This window comes from Procambarus clarkii, chromosome 50, assembly GCF_040958095.1.
Source record: "Procambarus clarkii isolate CNS0578487 chromosome 50, FALCON_Pclarkii_2.0, whole genome shotgun sequence".
Lineage (NCBI taxonomy): Eukaryota > Metazoa > Arthropoda > Malacostraca > Decapoda > Cambaridae > Procambarus > Procambarus clarkii.
The window spans coordinates 6,187,432-6,212,110 of NC_091199.1; the positions used below are offsets into that span (position 1 = coordinate 6,187,432).

Sequence of the window (24,679 nt, forward strand, 5' to 3'; positions counted from 1 at the left end):
ACAAAAATTTTAGCCAAATATCCCGTTTGCTAACTGTAGGTAGTAACTAAGTGATTTGTAACCTATCCACCTCTGCCCACTGGATGGGGGGCGGTGTGCAGGACACGACTCGTATCCTGAAATTCTTAAATGTAGCGTCTTAAAAAGAGTACGTAGTTTGTTGCCAGAAACAGAAGACCAACAATCCTGCCAACAGGCAAGGATGGAAGAATGAAAAACTAGGTAAAAATCTGAATAAGGAATACCTTTATGGGAGATGGACAAGTGCGGAGCTTCCTTATCGGTAGCATCCGCACGCTCATTTAAAGACACCAACATGGCAGCAAAACTCCCCGACTTTAATTTACTGGAGATAAGAAACGGCCAATGTTGAATCTCGATGACCACCGGGTGGACTGGATTAAAAGACCCCAAAGCCATGAGGACACTACGAGTGTCAACTACCACTACAAAGGAGGATTGAGAACGAGAAAGCAGGAAACGAAGAGCATAAAGTTCTGCTGTGAAGATGCTATCCTCTGGAGGAAGGACACACATACCAGTGTTGTCAGGGAAAAACAACAGAGTAGCCTACACCGTCAGCAGACTTAGACCCATCGGTGAAGATGGAAACAGTGGGAGTGTGAAGACAAATGCTCAAAGAAAAAGAGTTTCATCTTTGTTACGGAGAACTTGAAGCCATGATTGGTGGCCCAAGACGACACGGCATCAATCTCAAGTTGAAGCCGCCGCTGAAGGTGAATCACCACCTCGACAGCAAATTATAAGATCGTCGACCAAGTGCGGAGAGGCCATAAGGGAGGAAAGACCATCGAGGGCCCCCCCCCCCCAATAAAAAAAAATAATAATAATAATAATTGGAGTGCTCAGAACACTACCTTCGGGTACACCGTATTGCCGAAAAGAGGAAAGAGAGCATAAGGCTGCAAAAGGACAGAGGACTGACCCATGGAGCATCATACTCCGGCAGCCGTCCACCAAGCCCCCCTCAGGTGACAACGCGCCAGACAGTGAGGGGGGATTTTGGCATAAAACTGAAACACTTACATGCTATTGTGATAACTGAAATAATGTCTATGACTAAGCTAGCTAATTGTTTCAAGTTAATTTGTGGCCAAATTGATTCAATATTTTTCTCCCTCTTTATGCTACAATGCAGAGTTGGGCCAGTTGAATCAAATTCTATACACTAGTCCAAAAAAGTTTTGATTGATTCTAATCATTTTTCATTTATCACATTTTTCCATAATATGCCCCCTTAAAAGTAACTTCTGTTATGTATTCTAAGCACCTGTTATGTATTCTTGAGCAAGGAAAAACAAAATACACTAATTGTTCAATTGACCATACATAAACTTAAAATTAGGCATGTAATTACTTTTAATATAGAAAACATTTCATGGTCAAGGGGCATACAAATGACAAAACTTTCCTATTTAATTTTATTTGGTTTAAATAGCACATTATAAAATGTAAAAAATAATATCCGTGCAAAAGAAACCTCCATCTATAAATTAAAGGAATATGTCAAATGCAAATATATGCTTTAACATACAAATAGGAATTAACATTTCAAATATTTCAAAGACCACCACGCAGCCGAAGAACCAAATGCAAGGTAGACTCCTTCTGAATATTGTAGTCTGAGAGGGTACGACCATCTTCCAGCTGCTTGCCAGCAAAGATCAACCTCTGCTGGTCTGGTGGGATACCTTCCTTATCCTGGATCTTTGCCTTTACATTGTCTATGGTGTCTGAAGGCTCGACCTCCAGGGTGATGGTCTTTCCTGTGAGGGTCTTTACGAAGATCTGCATACCACCTCGCAGTCTTAAAACCAGGTGAAGTGTAGATTCCTTTTGAATGTTGTAATCGGAGAGTGTACGACCATCTTCCAGCTGCTTGCCAGCAAAGATCAACCTCTGCTGGTCTGGAGGGATACCTTCCTTATCCTGGATCTTTGCTTTTACATTTTCAATGGTGTCTGAAGGCTCAACCTCTAGGGTGATGGTCTTTCCTGTGAGGGTCTTTACGAAGATCTGCATACCACCTCGCAGTCTTAGAACCAGGTGAAGTGTGGATTCCTTTTGAATATTGTAGTCGGAGAGGGTACGACCATCTTCCAGCTGCTTGCCAGCAAAGATCAACCTCTGCTGGTCGGGAGGGATACCTTCCTTATCCTGGATCTTTGCCTTTACATTGTCTATGGTGTCTGAAGGCTCAACCTCAAGGGTGATGGTCTTTCCTGTGAGGGTCTTCACAAAGATCTGCATACCACCTCGCAGTCTTAGAACCAGGTGAAGCGTGGATTCCTTTTGAATATTGTAGTCAGAGAGTGTACGACCATCTTCCAGTTGCTTACCAGCAAAGATCAACCTCTGCTGGTCGGGAGGGATACCTTCCTTATCCTGGATCTTTGCCTTTACATTGTCTATGGTGTCTGAAGGCTCAACCTCAAGGGTGATGGTCTTTCCTGTGAGGGTCTTCACAAAGATCTGCATACCACCTCGCAGTCTTAAAACCAGGTGAAGTGTGGATTCCTTTTGAATATTGTAGTCAGAAAGTGTACGACCATCTTCCAGCTGCTTGCCTGCAAAGATCAACCTCTGCTGGTCTGGAGGGATACCTTCCTTATCCTGAATCTTCGCCTTTACATTTTCAATTGTGTCTGAAGGCTCAACCTCCAGGGTGATGGTCTTTCCTGTTAGGGTCTTCACGAAGATCTGCATACCACCACGCAGTCTTAGAACCAGGTGAAGTGTAGATTCCTTTTGAATGTTGTAATCGGAGAGGGTACGACCATCCTCCAGCTGCTTGCCAGCAAAGATCAACCTCTGCTGGTCTGGAGGGATACCTTCCTTATCCTGAATCTTTGCCTTAACATTGTCTATGGTGTCTGAAGGCTCAACCTCCAAAGTGATGGTTTTTCCAGTGAGGGTCTTCACGAAGATCTGCATACCACCACGCAGTCTTAGAACCAGGTGAAGTGTAGATTCCTTTTGAATGTTGTAATCGGAGAGGGTACGACCATCCTCCAGCTGCTTGCCAGCAAAGATCAACCTCTGCTGGTCTGGAGGGATACCTTCCTTATCCTGGATCTTTGCCTTTACATTGTCTATGGTGTCTGAAGGTTCAACTTCCAGAGTGATGGTCTTTCCTGTGAGGGTCTTTACGAAGATCTGCATACCACCTCGCAGTCTCAGAACCAGGTGAAGTGTAGATTCCTTTTGAATATTGTAATCAGAGAGTGTACGACCATCTTCCAGTTGCTTGCCAGCAAAGATCAACCTCTGCTGGTCTGGAGGGATACCCTCCTTATCTTGAATCTTTGCCTTTACATTGTCTATGGTGTCTGAAGGCTCGACCTCAAGGGTGATGGTCTTTCCTGTGAGGGTCTTTACGAAGATCTGCATACCACCTCGCAGTCTCAGAACCAGGTGAAGTGTGGATTCCTTTTGAATATTGTAATCAGAGAGTGTACGACCATCTTCCAGCTGCTTGCCAGCAAAGATCAACCTCTGCTGGTCGGGAGGGATACCTTCCTTATCCTGGATCTTCGCTTTTACATTTTCAATTGTGTCTGAAGGCTCGACCTCAAGGGTGATGGTCTTTCCTGTGAGGGTCTTTACGAAGATCTGCATACCCCCTCGCAGTCTTAGAACCAGGTGAAGTGTAGATTCCTTTTGAATGTTGTAATCGGAGAGGGTACGACCATCCTCCAGCTGCTTGCCAGCAAAGATCAACCTCTGCTGGTCTGGAGGGATACCCTCCTTATCTTGAATCTTTGCCTTTACATTGTCTATTGTGTCCGAAGGCTCAACCTCAAGGGTGATGGTCTTTCCTGTGAGGGTCTTCACGAAGATCTGCATACCACCTCGCAGTCTCAGAACCAAGTGAAGTGTAGATTCCTTTTGAATATTGTAGTCGGAGAGAGTACGACCATCTTCCAGTTGCTTGCCAGCAAAGATCAACCTCTGCTGGTCAGGAGGGATACCTTCCTTATCCTGAATCTTCGCTTTTACATTTTCAATTGTGTCTTGAGGCTCAACTTCTAGGGTGATGGTCTTACCAGTGAGGGTCTTCACAAAGATCTGCATTATGCACCTGTGGAGAAAAAATTATAATTTTAGACACTATCAAAAGATTCAGAATTGTTAATTTAAATTGCATCTGACAACTGCATGCTTGGTAATGAATATACAATGTTCCTTATTAATATGTCTCATTAAGAACAAGACGACCCCTAACATTCATAATAACTCGGAAGACTTGGCAGAGCATAAAGAGCTAGATCTCCCTCCACCAGTCACTGATAGATAAGCACTAACATTTTAACCATCTTCCAAAGGCTTAACTATCGGTATGAGAAGCATTTCTAGGTATATTACTATTTGACATGCAGCTTTACATTTTACCAACTCAGGGTGGTTATCTTGAGATGATTTCGGGGCTTTAGTGTCCCCGCGGCCCGGTCCTCGACCAGGCCTCCACCCCGAGGAAGCAGCCCGTGCCAGCTGACTAACACCCAGGTACCTATTTTACTGCTAGGTAACAGGGGCATAGGGTGAAAGAAACTCTGCCCATTGTTTCTCGCCGGTGCCTGGGATCGAACCCAGGACCACAGGATCACAAATCCAGCGTGCTGTCCGCTCGGCTTTGAATCAAGTGGCGAGAAAAATTAGAAGTTACACAACTTCTTTTCACAGTAGTCGGCCCCTGATATAGCTGGAGAATGAACTATTTGAAATTAATGAGGAGTCCAACAAGGGACTATCTTTAACCCCCCTCACACTGTACATCCTCAAGAGGGTTGAACCCATGGTGTGCATACCATCTTAAGGGGCATATTATGCTTTTTTTAAATGTTTAAAATCAACCAAACTAATTTTACTAGTTGTATATAAGGGCGGCTGCAACTGTTCTACGTTTCAGCATCACACCCTATATAAAGATTTTTTCCAGCGAATTTTACACATTTTCAATAATTAACCACAAGTTTCAAATGACTATCATTTCTATGACTTATATTAGCATATAATAAAGGATTTTGGCTTAAAAGGATTATCCAAAATATTTAGTTTTACTAATTTAAGTAGTCAAAGTTTCCCCAAAAAATATGCCAATATTTCATGTCTGCAAAGATTTATAAAATCAATAAATGAACTTAGAAGTAAAGTGAGTTAGCATTATTGTAGACGTCAACTCTACATAGTGTAAATTTCATGTTAATTAAAAAAAAAATGAGATGCCATTTTGTTACTTTAAAATAAATAAGATCAAACACACTGCCATCAGTGGTTGAAATCGACTTCAACCAACTTCCTTCAAAATTAACATCTTTATGGATAGGCATACGTTCTGTAAAGTGTACAAGTTTCATGCAAATCGGCTGATAAAAAAAACCTAATTTCAGTTTTGATTTTTGGGGCATAAAACTGAATATTAAAATACTATATTACATGCTATTGTGATAATCAGACATGATTTCAGTTGACGCTTAATAATTTTTTACCATTTTGGAAAATGTGACTATATATTTTTTCTCCCTATTTATGCTACAATGCTGAGAGTTGGGCCAGTTGAACCAAATTTTATACACAACTAGTCAAAAAAGTTTGAAATCTAATCATTTTTCATTTATCAAATTTTCCGTAATAGTTTCCTTAAGGCATCTTTAGGTACTTGCCTCCTCCAGGTGCACGTTTCCCCCAATTGATATAGGGTATCCCACTTTCTTGCAAATAACACTATTCTTTCACTTTATACCTAGCAGTATGAAAGCACCCATGTATTTTTTTTTTTTGCAACTTTAGTGAGTGATCTTCCCAAAGATACGTTTGTCTAGGTGAACCTCAATAAGCCTAACAGGCTTCATGTCCCTAACTATGGGAAATGTCCCTAACTATTTAATGTTGGGCAAATTTCATTGCCCAACATTAAATAAATGCACCAATACTGTTGATAAAATACTGTGCAATTTACAAAAATGAATTAACACGAGAAAATAAGAGGCCTGGATGGGGTAAAGTTGTGTACAAATTATCCAAATGTTTTCATGTCCCATTACAACCCTGATATCCTAACAAACTTCTTTATCCAAATTGTAAAAATGAAATATTTCTATATGAAAGCACAAAAATACTGACAAAGAAACAATATTTTCAAAGCTTTAGTCATGACTGGCTAAACTGCTAGTTCTTTTTGCCAAACTTATTCCATCTACAAATTAAGGGGGCCTCAGATTCCAATTTGCCCTAAAAATGCAACAAATGAAAACTCGTTTCTTGAAAACTCGAAAAGTGTTTCATCTGGTCCAAGTTTCAGCATCGTAGCATAAATAGGAAGGGAGAAAAAAAATATTTAATTAGTTGTGAAAATTATGCCAAAATGGTCAAAATCAATTATCAATCAAAAGTGTCAACTGAAATCATAGCTATGACTCTTTGCTATCACAATAGCATATATTAAACAAATATTATAATTAGTTTAATTTAAAAAAAAAAAATTCAAAGAAAAAAAAGCATTTTTTTTTATTTATTTTTTTCCGGGCAATTTGCATCAAACTTACACACCTGACTGTACGTAAGCCTATCTGTAAGGATGCCAATTTTGGAGAAAATTGGTTGATGTCAACCTCAGCCACAGATTTTAGAACCTTAGACTTTATTCATTTCTGTTTTTTTTCAATTGACACAAACGTTTACAAAACTGATTAATTTTTTATTCAATTTACATGAAACTTACACAGTATATGTGGAGGGCATGTCTCTACATTGGAGAGTTTTCATTTTTCTAAGTTCATTTATTGATTTTATAATAGCAATAAACATGCCATATTTGCAAAAAATTTTTTTGGAGAACTTTGAACATTTGTATTAGGAAAACTAAAGATGTTTTCGAAATTCTGTATGTCAAGGTCCTTTATTATATGCTAATGTGTCAGAAAAGTGTCACAGAATAATTATATCTCAAACGTGTGTTCTGAAGTGTGGACTTGAAAATGTGTAAAAAATCGTTAAAAACAAAAAAAAAAATCTCCCTTTCTATTTACGCTGCAGTACTGAAACTTGGGACAATTAAAGCACTTTTCATATACAACTAGTCAAATAATATTGGTTGACATTGAACAACTTTGACCTGACAACCTGATGCCCCCTTAATAATAATAAAAAAATGTTGAGTCAATGTGGCTGAAGATACATCCAAACACATCAGAAAATTAAGATATCACATTTCAGTCTGTCCTGGATCATTATCAAGCTGTAATGTTAAGACCTAAAAGGAGAAAATAGGAAGGAAGAAAACAAAACTAAAAGGGGATGAGTGCAAGAATAAGAGGCAAGAGAAAGCAGTATACAAAAAAAGGAAAGGTTAGAAAGGAAAATGGGTATATAAAAAAAAAACATGCAAGCCAAATGGATAATGGTCTATGAGAAACTAAAGTGTTAATGAAGTAACTGAACTGCTTCAGCAAGTATTTTTCAAGTTGCAATGTATTCAAGTCTCAAGGAAATAATTAAATGCTGGTACATTTTATCACATGGTACAAAAAATTTCCCAATGTCAAGATTTTTACCTCGAAGATTCACTTTGAAAACATGCCCAAATGGCTATTTAAAATATACTAATGCATGCCTGAATTTAGTACCAAAGATTATCATTTGCTCTAAACTTTAATGCCATTTATACCAACTATGTCAGCATAAATAGCAAAATGAGAGGAAAGTTCTTTGACCCATACACATACAAAATATTAAACTTCAGTACTCTAGTACAACATGGCCAGAAAACCATCACTGTTGGTATACTAAAAAATCAGATCCTTCCCACTCTGCTCTTTCACTATACAGTGTACTACTAATTAATTTATCCCCATTAAACAGGTTAGTGTGCATTGGGTTCAACCACTGCAAATTGCCTCAAGCCCATCAATTATCTTCTTTCAGAACTATAAACTTCAGACACCAGAAGTTTATAGATAGGAATATCTTCTTTATTCCTAGTCATACTAAATATAGGCTAAAACCATGAAAATTAGAAGGACCCCAGTCAATGGAAATTGCCAATTTAAAAAAAATTCTAATCGACTCAAAAAGTAAAATAAAAAACTAACCATCCTCAGTTTCCCCAATTTAGCATTTTAAGACATTCAATACCATCACTAGAATTACAGTAGTCAATATGTTGTGTAGTTATGATAAACACCAATTAAATTTATTTTATTTAGTTTTGATAGCCTGCCAAAAATACTGTCCTGTGCTATTGGTTTTGCAAGAACGTTACTCAAACACCAACCTACTTTCTATATAAAATAAAAATGCGGCAAGAAATCGATAAAAATCAATAATTAGTTCTCAATAGGAGTAGTATTCATCTCTTGCCCTTGAAGGCAAGAAGAAACTTGTTATGGCCTGTGTTTAGAATTGCACGAAATGAAAAATAAGCGTGATACCAGCGAGAATTATCAGTGAAATCAAAACATTTGTCCGGGTAAGGATCCAGACAAATGGGAAAGTCTCTTCCCTCCAATAAAAATACTTCATACTTTAAAGATAAACTAGATCAAAGAATTTGCTTAAAATGACTAATACTATTAGTAATTTAATTTTTTTTTACCAATTATTCATATGCAAGTTGCCCCAGGTCCCGATTACAGTACTCGCCTAGTTGTACTTGTGGAGGTTGCGTTCTGGCTTTCTGGTCCCACCTCTCAACTGTTGTACAGATTCCCTGGGCCTCTCTCATATCTACATTTGAAACGATAGTCTGCCTTCACCACATCACTGCAGTACAACTATTTGAACCATTTACAAAATCTCTTTCACACTCCCTGAACCAGTCCCCCCCCCCCTCTTACACACCCTGAACCTGCTTGATGGGGCTCTGGCAGATCTACTCTAAGCCCGGCCCAAGGCCAGGCTCGACTTGCGAGACTCGGGTGCACCAGGCTGTTGCTTGGAGCAGCCCGCATACCCACCACAGCCCAGTTGGACCGGCACCAAGGAAATCTCTTTTCAAGATATCCACGGTTGTTCAGGCAATATTTCTTATTATACTCGCTGGGAGGATATTGTACAACCGTGAAGCCCTGATGATTATCAGAGGGAAGGAAGGGGGGGGGGGTAGGAATGACCGGCACCCCAACATTCCCAGAACCGGTCCACTTCAAGTTCAGAGAAAGTCACGAGGCTGGAGACGGTCCAGGCTAACACTATGCGTCACTTCACAAAAAATGGACCATATTTACGTAACTATAAATAGAACTGCACAATCCATTATATTTTGATATACACGAGTACAAGAGGCAGCACCAGCTGTGGTCTCCCAGCACTCCGAGGGAGACAAATGATAACTCCTGATAAACACCACAACTGCTTGCTGTTCACTCGCCTGGCTTTAGATAATTCTATATTTATATATTGATGTAAAGTTTAGACTTAGCAAAAAGGAACATTTTATAACGTCCAACGTCACGGCCGACGTCACCGAGGACAAAGGAAGGTTTCATCATCAAACTTTACGTCTTCATATGCCGTAAGGGATCAAAATTAGTACATTACCGTTAATTTAAGTTGGGCCGTGTTACCTTACAAGATATAGTAACAAAACATTTATAGAAATAATATAAAAATTTTCAAGGGAAAATTCACTTCCGCTCGCCATTATCAAGGGGCGACGCCTAGTCGACGTCTCGCGTTCAAACAAATCCCAAAACCTCACCTACACAGCCACCATTTAAACACTTAAAAAGAGGCGTTAAACAACATACCAATGCAGTAATAAAGGAATTCTTCAGTAAAGTTGTCTGGTATATGCTGAACACAGTCTCACCGTGGATGCCGCAGCACTAATGCCGCCACCTCCGGCAAGCACCACTATATATACCCTCGGTCACGTGACCGGTGGCGGCGCATGCGCACTCCCCGTCCCGCGCGCCATAATGACCAGACATTATATCTACTTCTCTCTCTCTACTTTATTTGATCTCTTCACCACTTGTAACTCATGACATACTACTCCCAGTAAGCCAAGGATTGTCTTGGTATGGGTTATGAGTGAGAGTAAAGGCCAGTGTGGTGAGAGCGGCAGGAGACGAAGGACAATGGGAGCCATATTGGAGGAGCTCCCAGAACCCCCCAGAACATGGCGGCTCTTCCTAGAATATTTCCTCACCCTCAGTACGCACAATCTGGCAGTACTCATCGCTATCATATCATGCTGTCTTCGTAGCCACTTTGATAGCAATATATCTGTGATATTGAACACATTCATTAAATAAATATTTAAAAATAGCATTTTTTATTTTTAATTAAAAAACTTTTAACAAACTTTTTAATAAAAAAAATTAGCCAATTCGTTTTAGTTTTGTCGGGATAGGAAACTTGTGAACCTACATAGCACTTGAGGCTTGTATCCAAGTTCTAACTTTTACCCTGCCTACGATACACAACCCACAACAGTTCCCTAACTCCTATATACATATGTACTGCTTAGGTGAACAGAGTAATTAGGTGCAAGGAAACGTGCCCAACCAATTCCGTCCGGCGCGGAAACCCCGGTTCTGAATCGAGAACAAAGCCTAATCTGTACTACTGAACTTTGGGTAGATTGAAAATACCCATGGATAGGATATTGGAATTAGAGCTCCGGGTATCCCAAACAGTTTCATCTAATCATTAACTGATAACTGAGAATTCACTAATGTAATGTTGATTGTGTCCTAATTCTTGTTCAGCGTATAATAAACGTGACCAGACTGTATATGGGGCTGCATGTGGGCACCAGACTGTATATAGGGCTGTATGTGGGCACCAGACTGTATATAGGGGTGCATGTGGGCACCAGACTGTATATAGGGGAGCATGTGGCCACCAGACTGTATATAGGGGAGCATGTGGACACCAGACTGTATATGGGGCTGCATGTGGGCACCAGACTGTATATAGGGCTGTATGTGGGCACCAGACTGTATATAGGGGTGCATGTGGGCACCAGACTGTATATAGGGGTGCATGTGGGCACCAGACTGTATATAGGGGTGCATGTGGGCACCAGACTGTATATAGGGGTGCATGTGGGCACCAGACTGTATATAGGGGTGCATGTGGGCACCAGACTGTATATAGGGGTGCATGTGGGCACCAGACTGTATATAGGGGTGCATGTGGGCACCAGACTGTATATAGGGGAGCATGTGGCCACCAGACTGTATATAGGGGAGCATGTGGACACCAGACTGTATATGGGGCTGCATGTGGGCACCAGACTGTATATAGGGGTGCATGTGGGCACAGACTGTATATAGGGGAGCATGTGGGCACCACTGTATATGGGCACCAGACTGTATATATGGGAGCATGTGGGCACAGACTGTATATAGGGGTGCATGTCGGCAGCTGGATGCATTTAATATTTGTCTGCAGAATCGAGCAATTTAGTTCTTGGACCCCGCCTTTCTAGCCAATCTATTTTTCCTCTATGGTCTACTACATATATTTCTTTCTAACACGTGCACACACAGCCTCAGGAAGCAGCCCATAGTTGCTCTCAGATACCTATTTACTGCATCAGGGTGAAAGAAACTCTGCCCATTTGTTTCCACCTCCTTGCAGATACCTAGGTTTTCGGAGCATTTTGTTGTATCAAGAACTCCCAGCCCACACCCTCTCAACAGGTCACAGTGTAGATGGAAGGTTTCGCTAATGTTACGCAAAACTAGCTTTAACCACTATATCCCTTAGAGCCTTTGACCCATGCCAGCATAGGAAGTAAGGGTCGGAAGATTAACCCATGCCGGATGCCATTCAGGGATGATTGAAACCTGTTTCTCCATGAATTTCAGTATGTTCTTCCACTTGGTTTTAATATAATTTTTCATTTATATGAAACTTGAATTACAGCTTTCATAATACAGTACTTGCATAAAAGCATAAATAATTCTTTTCAGGTATCTCAAGCTAATTGATCTATTATCATTAATAAGTGGTTATTCACTGATTAAGTTGAAGATGCAGTAGGCACTCCATAAAAAAACTAGTTGCTCTAAAGATAAGAACTTGACCTAACTGAATCTTATAGATAAGAAGTCACCATGCCTAATATGGAGCAGCAACTATCAAGAAAAATAATCTCTCACAATACTGTACAATACTTCAACTTTACACTTGTGTTGCGACTCGAAATTCCATCAACAGTATTCACCCAATTGTGCTTGCGAAAGTTGGGCTTTGGCGTTTTGGTTCCACCTCTCAAGCACAGCCATCCAAATGATAGAGCCCTATCACTTGGATGGCTCTGTTAATAAACAAACTTCACCTGCAGCAAGTTTTTTTTCTGATCTGACACATTCTGCTAGTCAAGAGTAACTAACAATGCCTCCACATATTAGACCAACATATTTGCTATCAAACTCTCCCTTCAACATGCAGATGATAATCATAATACTGTACAGTATTGTAATAAATTGATGATAGACTCGGTTTCCAAATCAGCCATTCAAACACTAAGCCATCAACTAATGTGTCAAGTGGGTATAAACTGGGTAAGTTTAGATTTAGGAAAGACCTGGGTAAATACTGGCTGGGTAACAGGATTGTCAATTTGTGGAACCAATTACCGCATAACATAACAGAAGTAGGATCCCTTGATTGTTTCAAAAGTAAGTTAGACATATATTTGAATGAGTTTGGGTAGATATAAATAGGAGCTGCCTCATATGGTCCAATAGGCTTTCTGTAGTTTCCTTTATTCCGATGTTAATGTAAATTTAAATCACCTTGGAGCTCTTACTCCTTCAGATGTGTTAATATTAAAAAAAAAAAACTAGGTCCCGAGTCACATGTTGATCTAGGGAGACTACAATGTCGTCATCTCAGCCAGCACCATTCAACTATGTAGAACTATTGATAAGATGAAAACAGACTAGTGCTCAAACATGCAGCCTCAGCCTCTAGTGTACATCCCTATATGCTGCCTGGTAAAATGATGTTACCGCATAAAAATCACCCACTTTCAGTACAGAAATTTCCAAATAACAAATAACTTATGAACAATAACTTTACTGTTCTAACTTGAGATTTGTTGACAAAAAACTTTATAATGATAGAGATTTTATCCATAAATTCAAGACAAAATATGACAGGACATTAAGGATAAGAGAGCCAATGAGTGCACCAGGTATAAAGATCTGTATTGCACTTCCTTCTAGTGGCTTATGACTAATTACTACACAATGCTAAGGAACCCCATACAAAAATTATAAGGCTTTTTCAGACAGATGCAGCCAAAGCTGTTTTGTAAAGATTGTTCATGTTCATGTTCATGAGCACAAATTCTCATAAAATAAATTATGGACAGAGGTAGAAAAATAAAGGCCAAAACTAGCATGGACATAGAGCATTATGCATGTCAAAGATGATTCAAAGGGTCCTACATATCACTCAAAATGCCAACACAGGAGCAAAATGACATACAAGAAGTTGATCAATCAAAAAAGAGAGTTCAGTTCACAGATTTTTTCATAACCTGCATTATACAAGGACAATGGAGAGCAAAATTCTTATCTTGAAAATCTGGACATTCAACCAGATTGATGACCAACAAAATAAAAATATTACTAAAGATGTACAGAAAAAATAATTCAGGAACGTGCATACACTTAAATCAATGAACAACGGGTCGACTTATTTTGAGACAAAGTTGTATAAATGAGCTAGGTTTATATACAATATTAAACGATTTGAGTTTTCCTAAGAGCAACATCACCACCTTCAACTCCATCATGTTAACATGTGCAAATCTATGCAGATGTACTTCGGTACTAACGATAATTACAGGAAAAGAGACTAGAAATTTGTTCCAACTTCCCAATATACCACTTTTTATTTTATAAAAGGTAGAATGCCAGTTTTAATTTTACTTTACTTTTTGGAGAAGTTATTGATATAGATTGTTATGTACACTGCTGCTTTGCTGCCACCATGAGACATGAAAGCCTAGCTGATTTGTTGAAGCATCCTAATAGCTTATACAATACAGTATACAGCTCCTCACAAATTCCCTAGAGCTTAACTAGTCCATAATCACTAACAATAACCAAACAGCTGGGCACTGAAACACATGATAACAATGAATATACATATATTTTCAATAAATTACAAGGTTTTAAGTAATTTGTGTAAGTCAACTGAAGACAGGACGCTGCAGAACAAGAAGCGAGTAAGACTCCTGCGGTGGCGGTGGGGCTAGACACACTGCCAGAGGAGGAGAGAAGTATTCGAGTTAAAATTTAGGATACAGCAGGTTATATAATAAACCGTATTTGGTAAAATAAAATTAAATAAACAATCCTAATATAGTTAAACGCTTGTACATGTCACTATTGGTTTCATAAAGCTAGTGTTTTGGTAATTAATCTTGGTAGCTACTTCAGTATTGCACAATTCAACTAATGATCCCACACAGATACGAGTGCATTCATTTAGAAAAAAATTGACATACAGTACAACTACGGGTGAAAGCAGCAGTTGGCATCAATAAGGCAAGACTTCTCGTTCACTCTTCATATTAAGATAATATAGCTTTTTAAACAATTACTGTATTTTTGTATAGCTTTCTGCATCATTACATAAATATTATGCATGTGGACTATATTTCATATTTTTTTTTTAGTTAAAATATTTTACAGTACTACAATGTTTCCCTTGGAGTCAGATTAGATCAAAGCTTCAAGATAAAAAATCAAAGAACTGGTCATCAAAAGCAAGGCAAATTCAACCCTCGGGGAACTCAACCTACACTTCTGCAGTTCTCATATCGGCCTTTTATCATCATACTCCTCGATATTCAAAATCTAAAATTACTGTATAACCGTTATACATCAATAGTGGTGACTAATTATGATTAAGGACATTTTTTGTTAAACAATTTGTATGAAAGCAATCAACCAAATATGACATTTTGGATATACAGTAGTACCTCGGTTTACTGTACTATCAATGTGAAAATCTACAGGAGCCATGGTGAGGATTTGAACCTATGCGCTGGGTATTCCCAGTTGCACGCTCAAAACGACTACGCCATGACATGGTAAAAGAATTGCAACTTGGGGTACTACTGCACTTACTAGGAATCCCAAGACTTCCACTGAAACCGAACCATAGGTTTCATAGAAGCCATTGCTACGAATCCTCATCACGGCTCCAGTGGATTTTCTCAATAATAATAATCATAATAATAATAATAATAATAATAATGTAACAATAATAATAAATATCATCATCATTAGCAAAAAATCTGGTAAAGAAAAAAATCTTAATGCATGTCTTGTCTTCGTAAATTGAGCATTATGCTATCAAGTCCCCTTAGCAGATATTTCAATCTTGCACCAAGTAAACAAACTGGTAACACCCCAGATATGGGTGCATCCATTCAATCATTAAACAGTGAGGCACGACTAGGTTTGTAAACATTTAACGAAAACAAACTCTCAAGCACATTATTTGAGGCACTTTTCCAAGATTTAATCATTTACAAAATCCCTTTATTCTGTACTGTACAGTATTTCTATCCTACAGAACTTGAAATGTCATAAACACGCATGATTTAGGTCGGTCCCCACCAAGGATATTAGCAACACTTGGGATGTTTAGCCAGGGGAGAATGTAGGATGCAGGAAAATACAGTGGTTACATCCACCGTGGGCAGGAAACAAGATAGCAGCCACATCCACCGTGGGCAGGAAACAAAATAGTGGCCACATCCACCGTGGGCAGGAAACAAAATAGCAGCCACATCCACCGTGGGCAGGAAACAAAATAGCAGCCACATCCACCGTGGGCAGGAAACAAAATAGCGGCCACATCCACCGTGGGCAGGAAACAAAATAGTGGCCACATCCACTGTGGGCAGGAAACAAAATAGTGGCCACATCCACCGTGGGCAGGAAACAAAATAGTGGCCACATCCACCGTGGGCAGGAAACAAAATAGTGGCCACATCCACCGTGGGCAGGAAACAAAATAGTGGCCACATCCACCGTGGGCAGGAAACAAAATAGTGGCCACATCCACCGTGGGCAGGAAACAAAATAGTGGCCACATCAACCGTGGGCAGGAAACAAGATAGTGGCCACATCCACCATGGGCAGGAAACAAAATAGTAGCCACATCCACCATGGGCAGGAAACAAAATAGCAGCCACATCCACCATGGGCAGGAAACAAAATAGCAGCCACATCCACCGTGGGCAGGAAACAAAATAGTGGCCACATCCACCGTGGGCAGGAAACAAAATAGTGGCCACATCCACCGTGGGCAGGAAACAAAATAGTAGCCACATCCACCATGGGCAGGAAACAAAATAGCAGCCACATCCACCATGGGCAGGAAACAAAATAGCAGCCACATCCACCGTGGGCAGGAAACAAAATAGCAGCCACATCCACCGTGGGCAGGAAACAAAATAGCAGCCACATCCACCGTGGGCAGGAAACAAAATAGCAGCCACATCCACCGTGGGCAGGAAACAAAATAGCAGCCACATCCACCGTGGGCAGGAAACAAGATATCGGCCATATCCACCGTGGGCAGGAAACAAGATAGCGGCCACATCCACCGTGGGCAGGAAACAAAATAGTGGCCACATCCACTGTGAGCAGGAAACAAAATAGTGGCCACATCCACCGTGGGCAGGAAACAAAATAGTGGCCACATCCACCATGGGCAGGAAACAAAATAGTGGCCACATCCACCATGGGCAGGAAACAAAATAGTGGCCACATCCACCGTGGGCAGGAAACAAAATAGTGGCCACATCCACCGTGGGCAGGAAACAAAATAGTGGCCACATCCACCGTGGGCAGGAAACAAAATAGTGGCCACATCCACCGTAGGCAGGAAACAAGATATCGGCCATATCCACCGTGGGCAGGAAACAAAATAGTGGCCACATCCACCGTGGGCAGGAAACAAAATAGTGGCCACATCCACCGTGGGCAGGAAACAAAATAGTGGGTACATCCAAAGAATGGACATAGCCACACACTATCCAACAGGAGGATAAAACAAATACAGTAAGCACACAAATACTCTTTAGAACATGTAAATACAGTATAGACTTACAATAATTTGCCTCAACATACAAAGCAACAAAAATACATTTAAGAAGAATGCGTGACAATAGTACATACCAATTTTACTCGAACATCCCAGCCAGGGCCGGAGGAGTGGGTGCTGGTGAAGTCATAAGTCAATCTTCTTCTGTTACAATTCACCAAAGAGTCAGCTATATTCCACAACCTTGAGCTGTGAGATACTTTTGGTGACCATACATACTGACAAATTAAGAGCTGTGGACAGTGTGGTCATACTTGTTCTAGACAAGTTACCACAGCTTTTGTGAATGCCTGAAAAAAGTAAAAGGTTTTAATACACAAAAAACTTTCCCTAAAATTTGTCAAAGTTTTTATACAGGTACAAGTCATAATACCTGTATGTAGAAATCAGTTCAAAATACTGCAAGAGCATTTGGCGCACAAAACTTTGGATAGAATTGGCAACTTTCATCGAGATTCCACTTCACATTATAATATACAGCTTTCAAAGTCTAGTATTCACAAAAAAACACAAAGTAACAACTCCTGTTGTTACTTACAACAGTTACCACAGTAGTTGTTACTTTGTGAACTGCATTTAAGAAATAGAAATAAACATTTACAGCAGTGCATTAAGTTTCCTTTGGAGTCAGATAAGATCAAAGCTTCAAGATAAAAAATCAAAGAACTGGTCATCAAAAGCAAGGCAAATTCAACCCTCGGGGAACTCAACCTAAACTTCTGCAGTTCTCATATCGGCCTTTTATCATCATACTCCTCGATATTCAATCTTAAATAAAAATTGATGCATCTCAATAATTTTATTGTTTATTTGCTATTTACTAAATTTTATATTATAGTGGTGTTCACATTATTCATGAGCATTTAATATATTAAAAAGACATCATTTTATAAAAGTAATGAACTATGGCAACAAGCATATACATTATCTAAAACAATAATAATAATAATAATTACATTACTCCATCAAGGGTATTTGTAACACTCAAGATGTCTAGTCAAGAAAGACTGTAGGATGCCAGGAAACAAACTAATAATTACATCCACCGTGTGCTTTAGGAACAGATACTCTCATTTAACAAATATGGGGACTGGAGGCCAACTTTGTCAGAAAGTACTGCTTCAGGTCTTCCACCAAAAGTAAACCAACTGTCAACACCCATTTGATGGTCAAGCACAACCAGATGCTTGCAGTATAAAATGCAATAACGATGCTATTTGGAGGAAGGTGTAAAACAAAAAGATACGGCGGTACACACCAATTCTACTCAAACGTCCCAGGCATGGCAGGAGCAGTAGGTGCCGGTGAACTCGTTGCTCATCTTGGGCCATTACAATTTAATGGAAATATGGATGTTCCATTGCCTCAGGGCTGTGAGGAAACTGCAGACAGTAAATCCACAAAATCAAGGGCTCCTGGTGATGCTCTGTTGATTCTCACGAAACAAACCATTACAGTAGCTTTTAGAAATGCCTGAAAAAATAAAGAAAAGGGTTTTAACATACAATAAAAAAAAACTATCCTGCTTTTTTTTAACAAGCTTTCATGAATCTATAAGTCATAGTACTGTTTAAATAAATGTTTAAAATTTTAACTGCATTTTACTCTCGTTGGGAAAGCAAAACTTTTTCTAATCCACTCTTCAATGTTTCAGGTGCATATGATAATATTCAGCTGTTGAAGTATATTATTACTTTTGCTTAAGGGGGCGTCTGGTTATTATAATGAAAGTTGTTCAATGTCAACCAATATTATTTTTCTAGTTGTATATGAAAAGTGCTTAAATTGTCCCAAGTTTCAGTACTGCAGCATAAATAGAAAGGGAGTTTTTTTTTTTTTTTTTTTTTTTGAACGTTTTTTACACATTTTCAAGTCCACACTTCAGAACACACGTTTCAGATAAAATTATTCTGTGACACTTTTCTGACACATTAGCATATAATAAAGGATTTGGGGATTTAGAATTTCCAAAACATCTTTAGTTTTCCTAATACAAATGTTCAAAGTTCCCCAAATTTTTTTTGCAAATATGGCATGTTTATTGCTATTATAAAATCAATAAATGAACTTAGAGAAAAATGAAAGCCCCCCAATGTAGAGACATGCCCTCCACATATACTGTGTAAGTTTCATGTAAATTGAATAAAAAAAGAATGAGTTTTGTAAACATTTGTGTCAATTGAAAAAAAAACAGAAATGAATAAAGTCTAAGGTTCTAAAATCTGTGGCTGGGGTTGACATCAACCAATTTTCTCCAAAATAGGCATCCTTACAGATAGGCTTACGTACAGTCAGGTGTGTAAGTTTGATGCAAATCGCCCCAAAAAAAAATGAAAAAAAAAAATATTTAAAAAAAAAAAAGAAAAAAAAATCCTTTTTTTTTTTTTTCCTTAAATTTTTTTTCCAATTAAACTAATAATAATATTTGTTTAATATATGCTATTGTGATAGCAAAGAGTTGTAGTTATGATTTCAGTTGACACTTTTGATTGATAATCGATTTTGACCATTTTTGCATAATTTTCACAACTACTTCAATATTTTTTTTCTCCCTTCCTATTTATGCTACAATGCTGAAACTTGGACCAGATGAAACACTTTTCATATGGAACTTGTCAAAAAAGTTTGATTGAAATCGAATGAGTTTTCATTTTTGCATTTTTGGACCCAGATGCCAACCAGACGCCCCCTTAACAAAATGAAAGCATCAATGTGAACTATATTAAAGAAACACGAGGCAAAAACATTTCGAGCTGTAGTACATAGTTTCCTTTGGAGTCAGATAAGATCAAAGATAAAAAATCAAAGAACTGGTCATCAAAGCAAGGCAAATTCAACCCTCGGGGAACTCAACCTAAACTTCTGCAGTTCTCAAATCGCCATTTATCGTCATGCTCCTTAAATTCAATATTAATTTGGTGACAAATATAAAAAAAATTTATTAGCATTGAATTATTTGTTACATAGATAATGGTGATTATTTACACATTTAAGGAAACTTTAATATTATTGAAAAACAAAAAGCAGCCAAGAATATAGTAAAACAAAAATATTAATGCTCATCCATTGCCAAGCGAAAGTGCCAAGCCATTAGGACTATATAGCACTTGAAAGGGGTCAGGATAAGGATTTGGGATGGGACGGGAGGGGGGGGGGGGGGGAGTGAAGCATTATGCATACAAGTCCCTTTACCAGATATTTTAGTCTTGCACCGATTAGGCTGACTGGTAATACCCATGATATGGGGGCGTACATTGAGAGTATTTGAAAAGTGAAGCACAAACTGCATGTGCATTATATTTCTAAAACTCATATTCATTAGATAATATTCATTTGTTCTTGTGGTAGAGTTCATTTTTATGATGATTTGTAATTTCCTCCTGATACCTTTGATTTGTGTTATTTCACATATATCAAGTAGGGCAAGTTGATTAAAGCAGAGAAAACTGAAATAAGGTACAGTATATTATTTACCTCCAGCTACGTCAATGTGTAAATATAATAATAATAATTCATTGTGTCGCGGTTCAAGCAGTCAGTGTGTATTCATGGATGTTAGGCTTATATCAAGGCCTCCCCCCCCCTCCCACCAAAGGTCCAATTACTGACCCCGCCCAGGATGCAACCCCACAAGCTGACTAACTCCTGAGTACCTACCTACTGCTAGGTAAACAGGGGCATTAGGTGATAGGAAATGAGCCCAATTATTTCTGTCCCGCCCGGGATTCAAACTCAGAATTCTAGATTGAGTAAAAAACGAACCCAACAGTACTACCGGGACCCACATAGTGGTTGTAAACCAACGAACAAGTACAGTACACTATTTGAGGTACACATGTTACAAAACTGCTTTCCATTCTATAAACCCATCACTACAGTAACTGTAAAAATATACAGGTTAATTAAAACTATCCAAAAGGATAAATCAATCTCGGTTCTTCAACACAGTTGAAAGTGGAATAAGTTAAAAGTTTTGTCTGATTAATGCAAGCTACACAAGATCACAGTACACCAAATATGACCTATTGACCCATGTTAGGCAGCTCCAATTTATACCCCAGACAGGAGAAAACCTTTTGGCACTGCACTTGTAATGCTTTCCCCAATGTGGATACTTCATTTATGTGAACCCTGTTTCCCTTGAAATAACCAAGTCCTAATCTAACTTGAGATAACCGTACAAGTACCATGTACCTCTACCTTTCTAACGAGTCTTTCATGAAACACAGAACAGGTTATTAAAAGACTTTCCTAAAGTTTAGACATAATGACCAATTTTTTTTACACTTTCAACAGCTTAAGATATGCTGATAAATACTGTAGTAATTTTTGTAAACATAAGCAGCCCTTAGTAAAACCTTGTGATGACACCTGTATTATTATGCTTTTAATGACTAGCAATTATCAATTCAAACACTTTTCTTCACCAAACATTTAGTTAACTGAAAAATTAGTAACACAAGCGTTGCTTTTTTTATATATATTCCAGAGTTCTTACATTCTTGTACAGCTACGAGCACGCATAGCGTCTCGGGTAAGTCCTTAATCCTAATTTTCCCCGGAATACGACCCACCAAATCGTTTAACAACCAGGTACCCATTCACTGTTGGGTGAACAGAGGCTACAGTTAAAGATTGGCGCCAAGTAAATCTTCCCCGGCCAGGATACGAACCCAGGCCAAAGCATTCATGAAACGCCAAGCGAGTGTGTTACCACTTCGCCACAGGGACTGCAACAATTGGCATCACATTTGCAACCCTTCAAGATTACAGTACAGTATTATGCTTGACTCTTTTAAAAGATTTATTAAATACTGTCTGCAAAACAAAGGTCTATCAAATTTATTTTTAAAATCACCCTGACAAATGAGCAAATGGTAAATGTGAAGTTCTTATAGTAAATACAAAGTATGTACTGTCAATGAACACGTCATTTGAATAGACGTAACACACGAAACTGAAATGAAATGTCAAACTGTTCATTTGACATATTATGCTATTGTGATTTCTGTGTGTACAAAGTACTGTATTTATTTAGAATACAGTACTAACCATTTCTTTGAAATTACAGTATTAATCTGACCTGTCTTTGTTTCAAGCGCGGGTTGGACAAGTATATGAGTGGGATTGGGTGGTTATAGATAGGAGCTGCCTCGTATGGGCCAATAGGCCTTCTGCAGTTACCTTTGTTCTTATGTTCTTATGTCTTGCTTTTCAATAACCTAGGCCTACTTTTAACATTAACTTTATATATAGTATGTAAAAGAAACCTTTAAGATTTGTTTCTGCCTGTTTTGCTACATGTACAGTACTTATAACTTTTTCTTAAACTGTTCTTGATAGTTTGATCAATTGTCATTCTAGACAGACATCTCCATTCTTAAAACCCTTGCATTCCTACATAGCTTTCTTACACTACACTACATTAGTAGTACATTACACTACATTAGCTTTCTTATTTATGATAAGGTCCCTCAAGGGGCTCACAAACCCATAAAGTACACAATTATTAATCATATTCTACACTTCACATTCCAATGGTAATCACAAGACACTGTGGGATCTCATATTGTTTATGCAGCCCGTCTTGTCTTGTGTTGGTAAAGGCAGACTAAACAAGTTGGAGAAGGTACAACATGAAGCCATGAGAATAATCCCAAGATCATTCTCATGATCCAAGAAATACTATTACTGAGATAATAATATGATTGACCTTACAGAGTACTGGGGATAGTATTTCAGATTAATGAAGCTTCGGCTATTAGACTAATGAGAGGCGAGGGAGCTAATGAATTAATCCTCTCACTTCAAAAGGTGAGAAGAAATGAATAATGGATGTAAAAGCATAACAACATCTCTATGTTCTAATGTTAGAAGCATGATGTCATATAAGAATGCATTTCATTGCCAAAGCATAATTCTTCATGGTTTCTCATGAAGCCATGAGAATAATACCAAGATTATTCTCATAACCCAAGATATACTATTACTGAGATAATAATGATATAATCGAATTTACAGAGTATTGGGGATAGAATTTCAAAGATAAATGAAGCTTCGGCTATTAGACTAATGAGAGGCAAGGGAGCTAATGAATTAATCCTCTCACTTCAAAAGGTGAGAAAAAATTAATAATGCATTTCTAGACTCTGAACTTTGCTGCGGTTTGCCAATTCATCGACAATCGAAATCGAAAGCACAATTGGTAAAAGTTTTCCCCTGAACATGACACTGAACAGTCGAGTTCAGTGTCGAGAACAACAATCGAGAATAACACCAAAGTGTTGGATTACCGCGGTGCACAGGGGTAGGTAGAGTGAAGGAACACTGCCCTCGTTATCCCAAACTAAACAATATTTAGATTGAAAGTTAAAAAAAAAATTAAAAACGCATAACACTGGTGCAGCAATAAGACTCCAATGTGTGGAACAAGTATCGTAAAAGCAAAATCACTTTTTTTTTTTTTCAACTACAGGCACGACAAAAACACAACTGCAAGTGACCGAGTACAATTTAGAAGGAAACTGGTCATTTCGTGCACATGACAAGTCCTCCAATGGTGGACTTTTTCTGGAACACCAAAACTTGCCCTAACCTAGAATAACCATATGGAACCTAACAATATAGTATTAAAAATAAGACAACTGTGACAATTTAAATTGTACCCCCCCATACAGTATTGCCTCACATGGGCACAAATGTCCTCTGCAGATTAATTGCTTGTATGTTCAAACACCACCCATACAATGGATATAGGCCCCATAATTAGCTAATTAACCAATACACCTTCAAACACCACCCATACGATGGATATAGACCCCATAATTAGCTAATTAACCAATACACCTTCAAACACCACCCATACGATGGATATAGACCCCATAATTAGCTAATTAACCAATACACCTTCAAACACCACCCATACGATGGATATAGCTAATTAGCTAATTAACTAGACCAGTTTCACGCATTCAAATCTAATAAATAGATTATATTTAACATTTTTGTTTTCACTCGTAGAGCTGCCAAGACACACGTGAAACATCAATAAATAAACCAGCCAAATTCTAGCCAAGACAAGCACATAGATATTAGTGAACGATGACAGGGGAGAAAAATATAAACTACCTCGTGATGAAAAATTACTACCTATCCACAATAACACGTACTTGTTCATTGTATACAGACCTGGATAAGTAGCCTCCCAAAGCGGCACGTGTCCCCGCAGCCTTGGACACAGGTGATACATAGAGGTTGTGTTCAGGAGAGAAGCCATGTATGTATGGCCGCCCTCAAGCATCTCTCATCCTCCGCCAGATGTCTTGTTCTCACCGGTAATGCCATCAACGAGCAATAATGAACATATGGGGTACATGTAGTGTGTAAAATGGTGTGAGGCCATCTTTGTGGAATATTTCCAGGACACTTGAGGTGTGCGGCCCTCGGCGTCTGTATACACACGCGTGTATGGCTGACGACTCCCAGTCTCCCGCACATGTCAGCATCATACTCTTGACATCCTTACCCATCTGTGTTGCTTTAAATAAAACAATATAATAACCCTAGG

The 24,679-nt window shown here is 38.8% G+C and overlaps 1 protein-coding gene and 1 long non-coding RNA gene across 2 annotated transcripts; both read right to left on the reverse strand.

Annotated features, from left to right (window-relative positions):
• Window positions 1–1,428: 1,428 nt before the first annotated feature.
• Ubi-p63E (Polyubiquitin-63E) lies at window positions 1,429–10,147 on the reverse strand. Its single transcript, XM_045732123.2, has 2 exons — window positions 9,768–10,147; window positions 1,429–4,102 (listed from the first exon to the last, which is right to left on the reverse strand). Exon 2 carries the CDS (start codon window positions 4,093–4,095, stop codon window positions 1,582–1,584), a length of 2,514 nt encoding a protein of 837 aa, XP_045588079.1. The 5' UTR covers window positions 4,096–4,102; window positions 9,768–10,147; the 3' UTR covers window positions 1,429–1,581.
• A 3,973-nt stretch (window positions 10,148–14,120) lies between these two features.
• On the reverse strand, window positions 14,121–24,664 carry LOC123749991 (uncharacterized). The gene is made up of 4 exons (XR_006771950.2): window positions 24,301–24,664; window positions 18,371–18,585; window positions 17,187–17,402; window positions 14,121–14,250 (listed from the first exon to the last, which is right to left on the reverse strand). It is a non-coding gene; the product is annotated as an uncharacterized lncRNA (long non-coding RNA).
• Window positions 24,665–24,679: the final 15 nt, after the last annotated feature.

What these genes read in the sequence shown, in the direction of transcription:
- Ubi-p63E (XM_045732123.2), bottom strand. Translation starts at nt 4,095, where the DNA reads ATGCAGATCTTTGTGAAGACCCTCACTGGTAAGACCATCACCCTAGAA.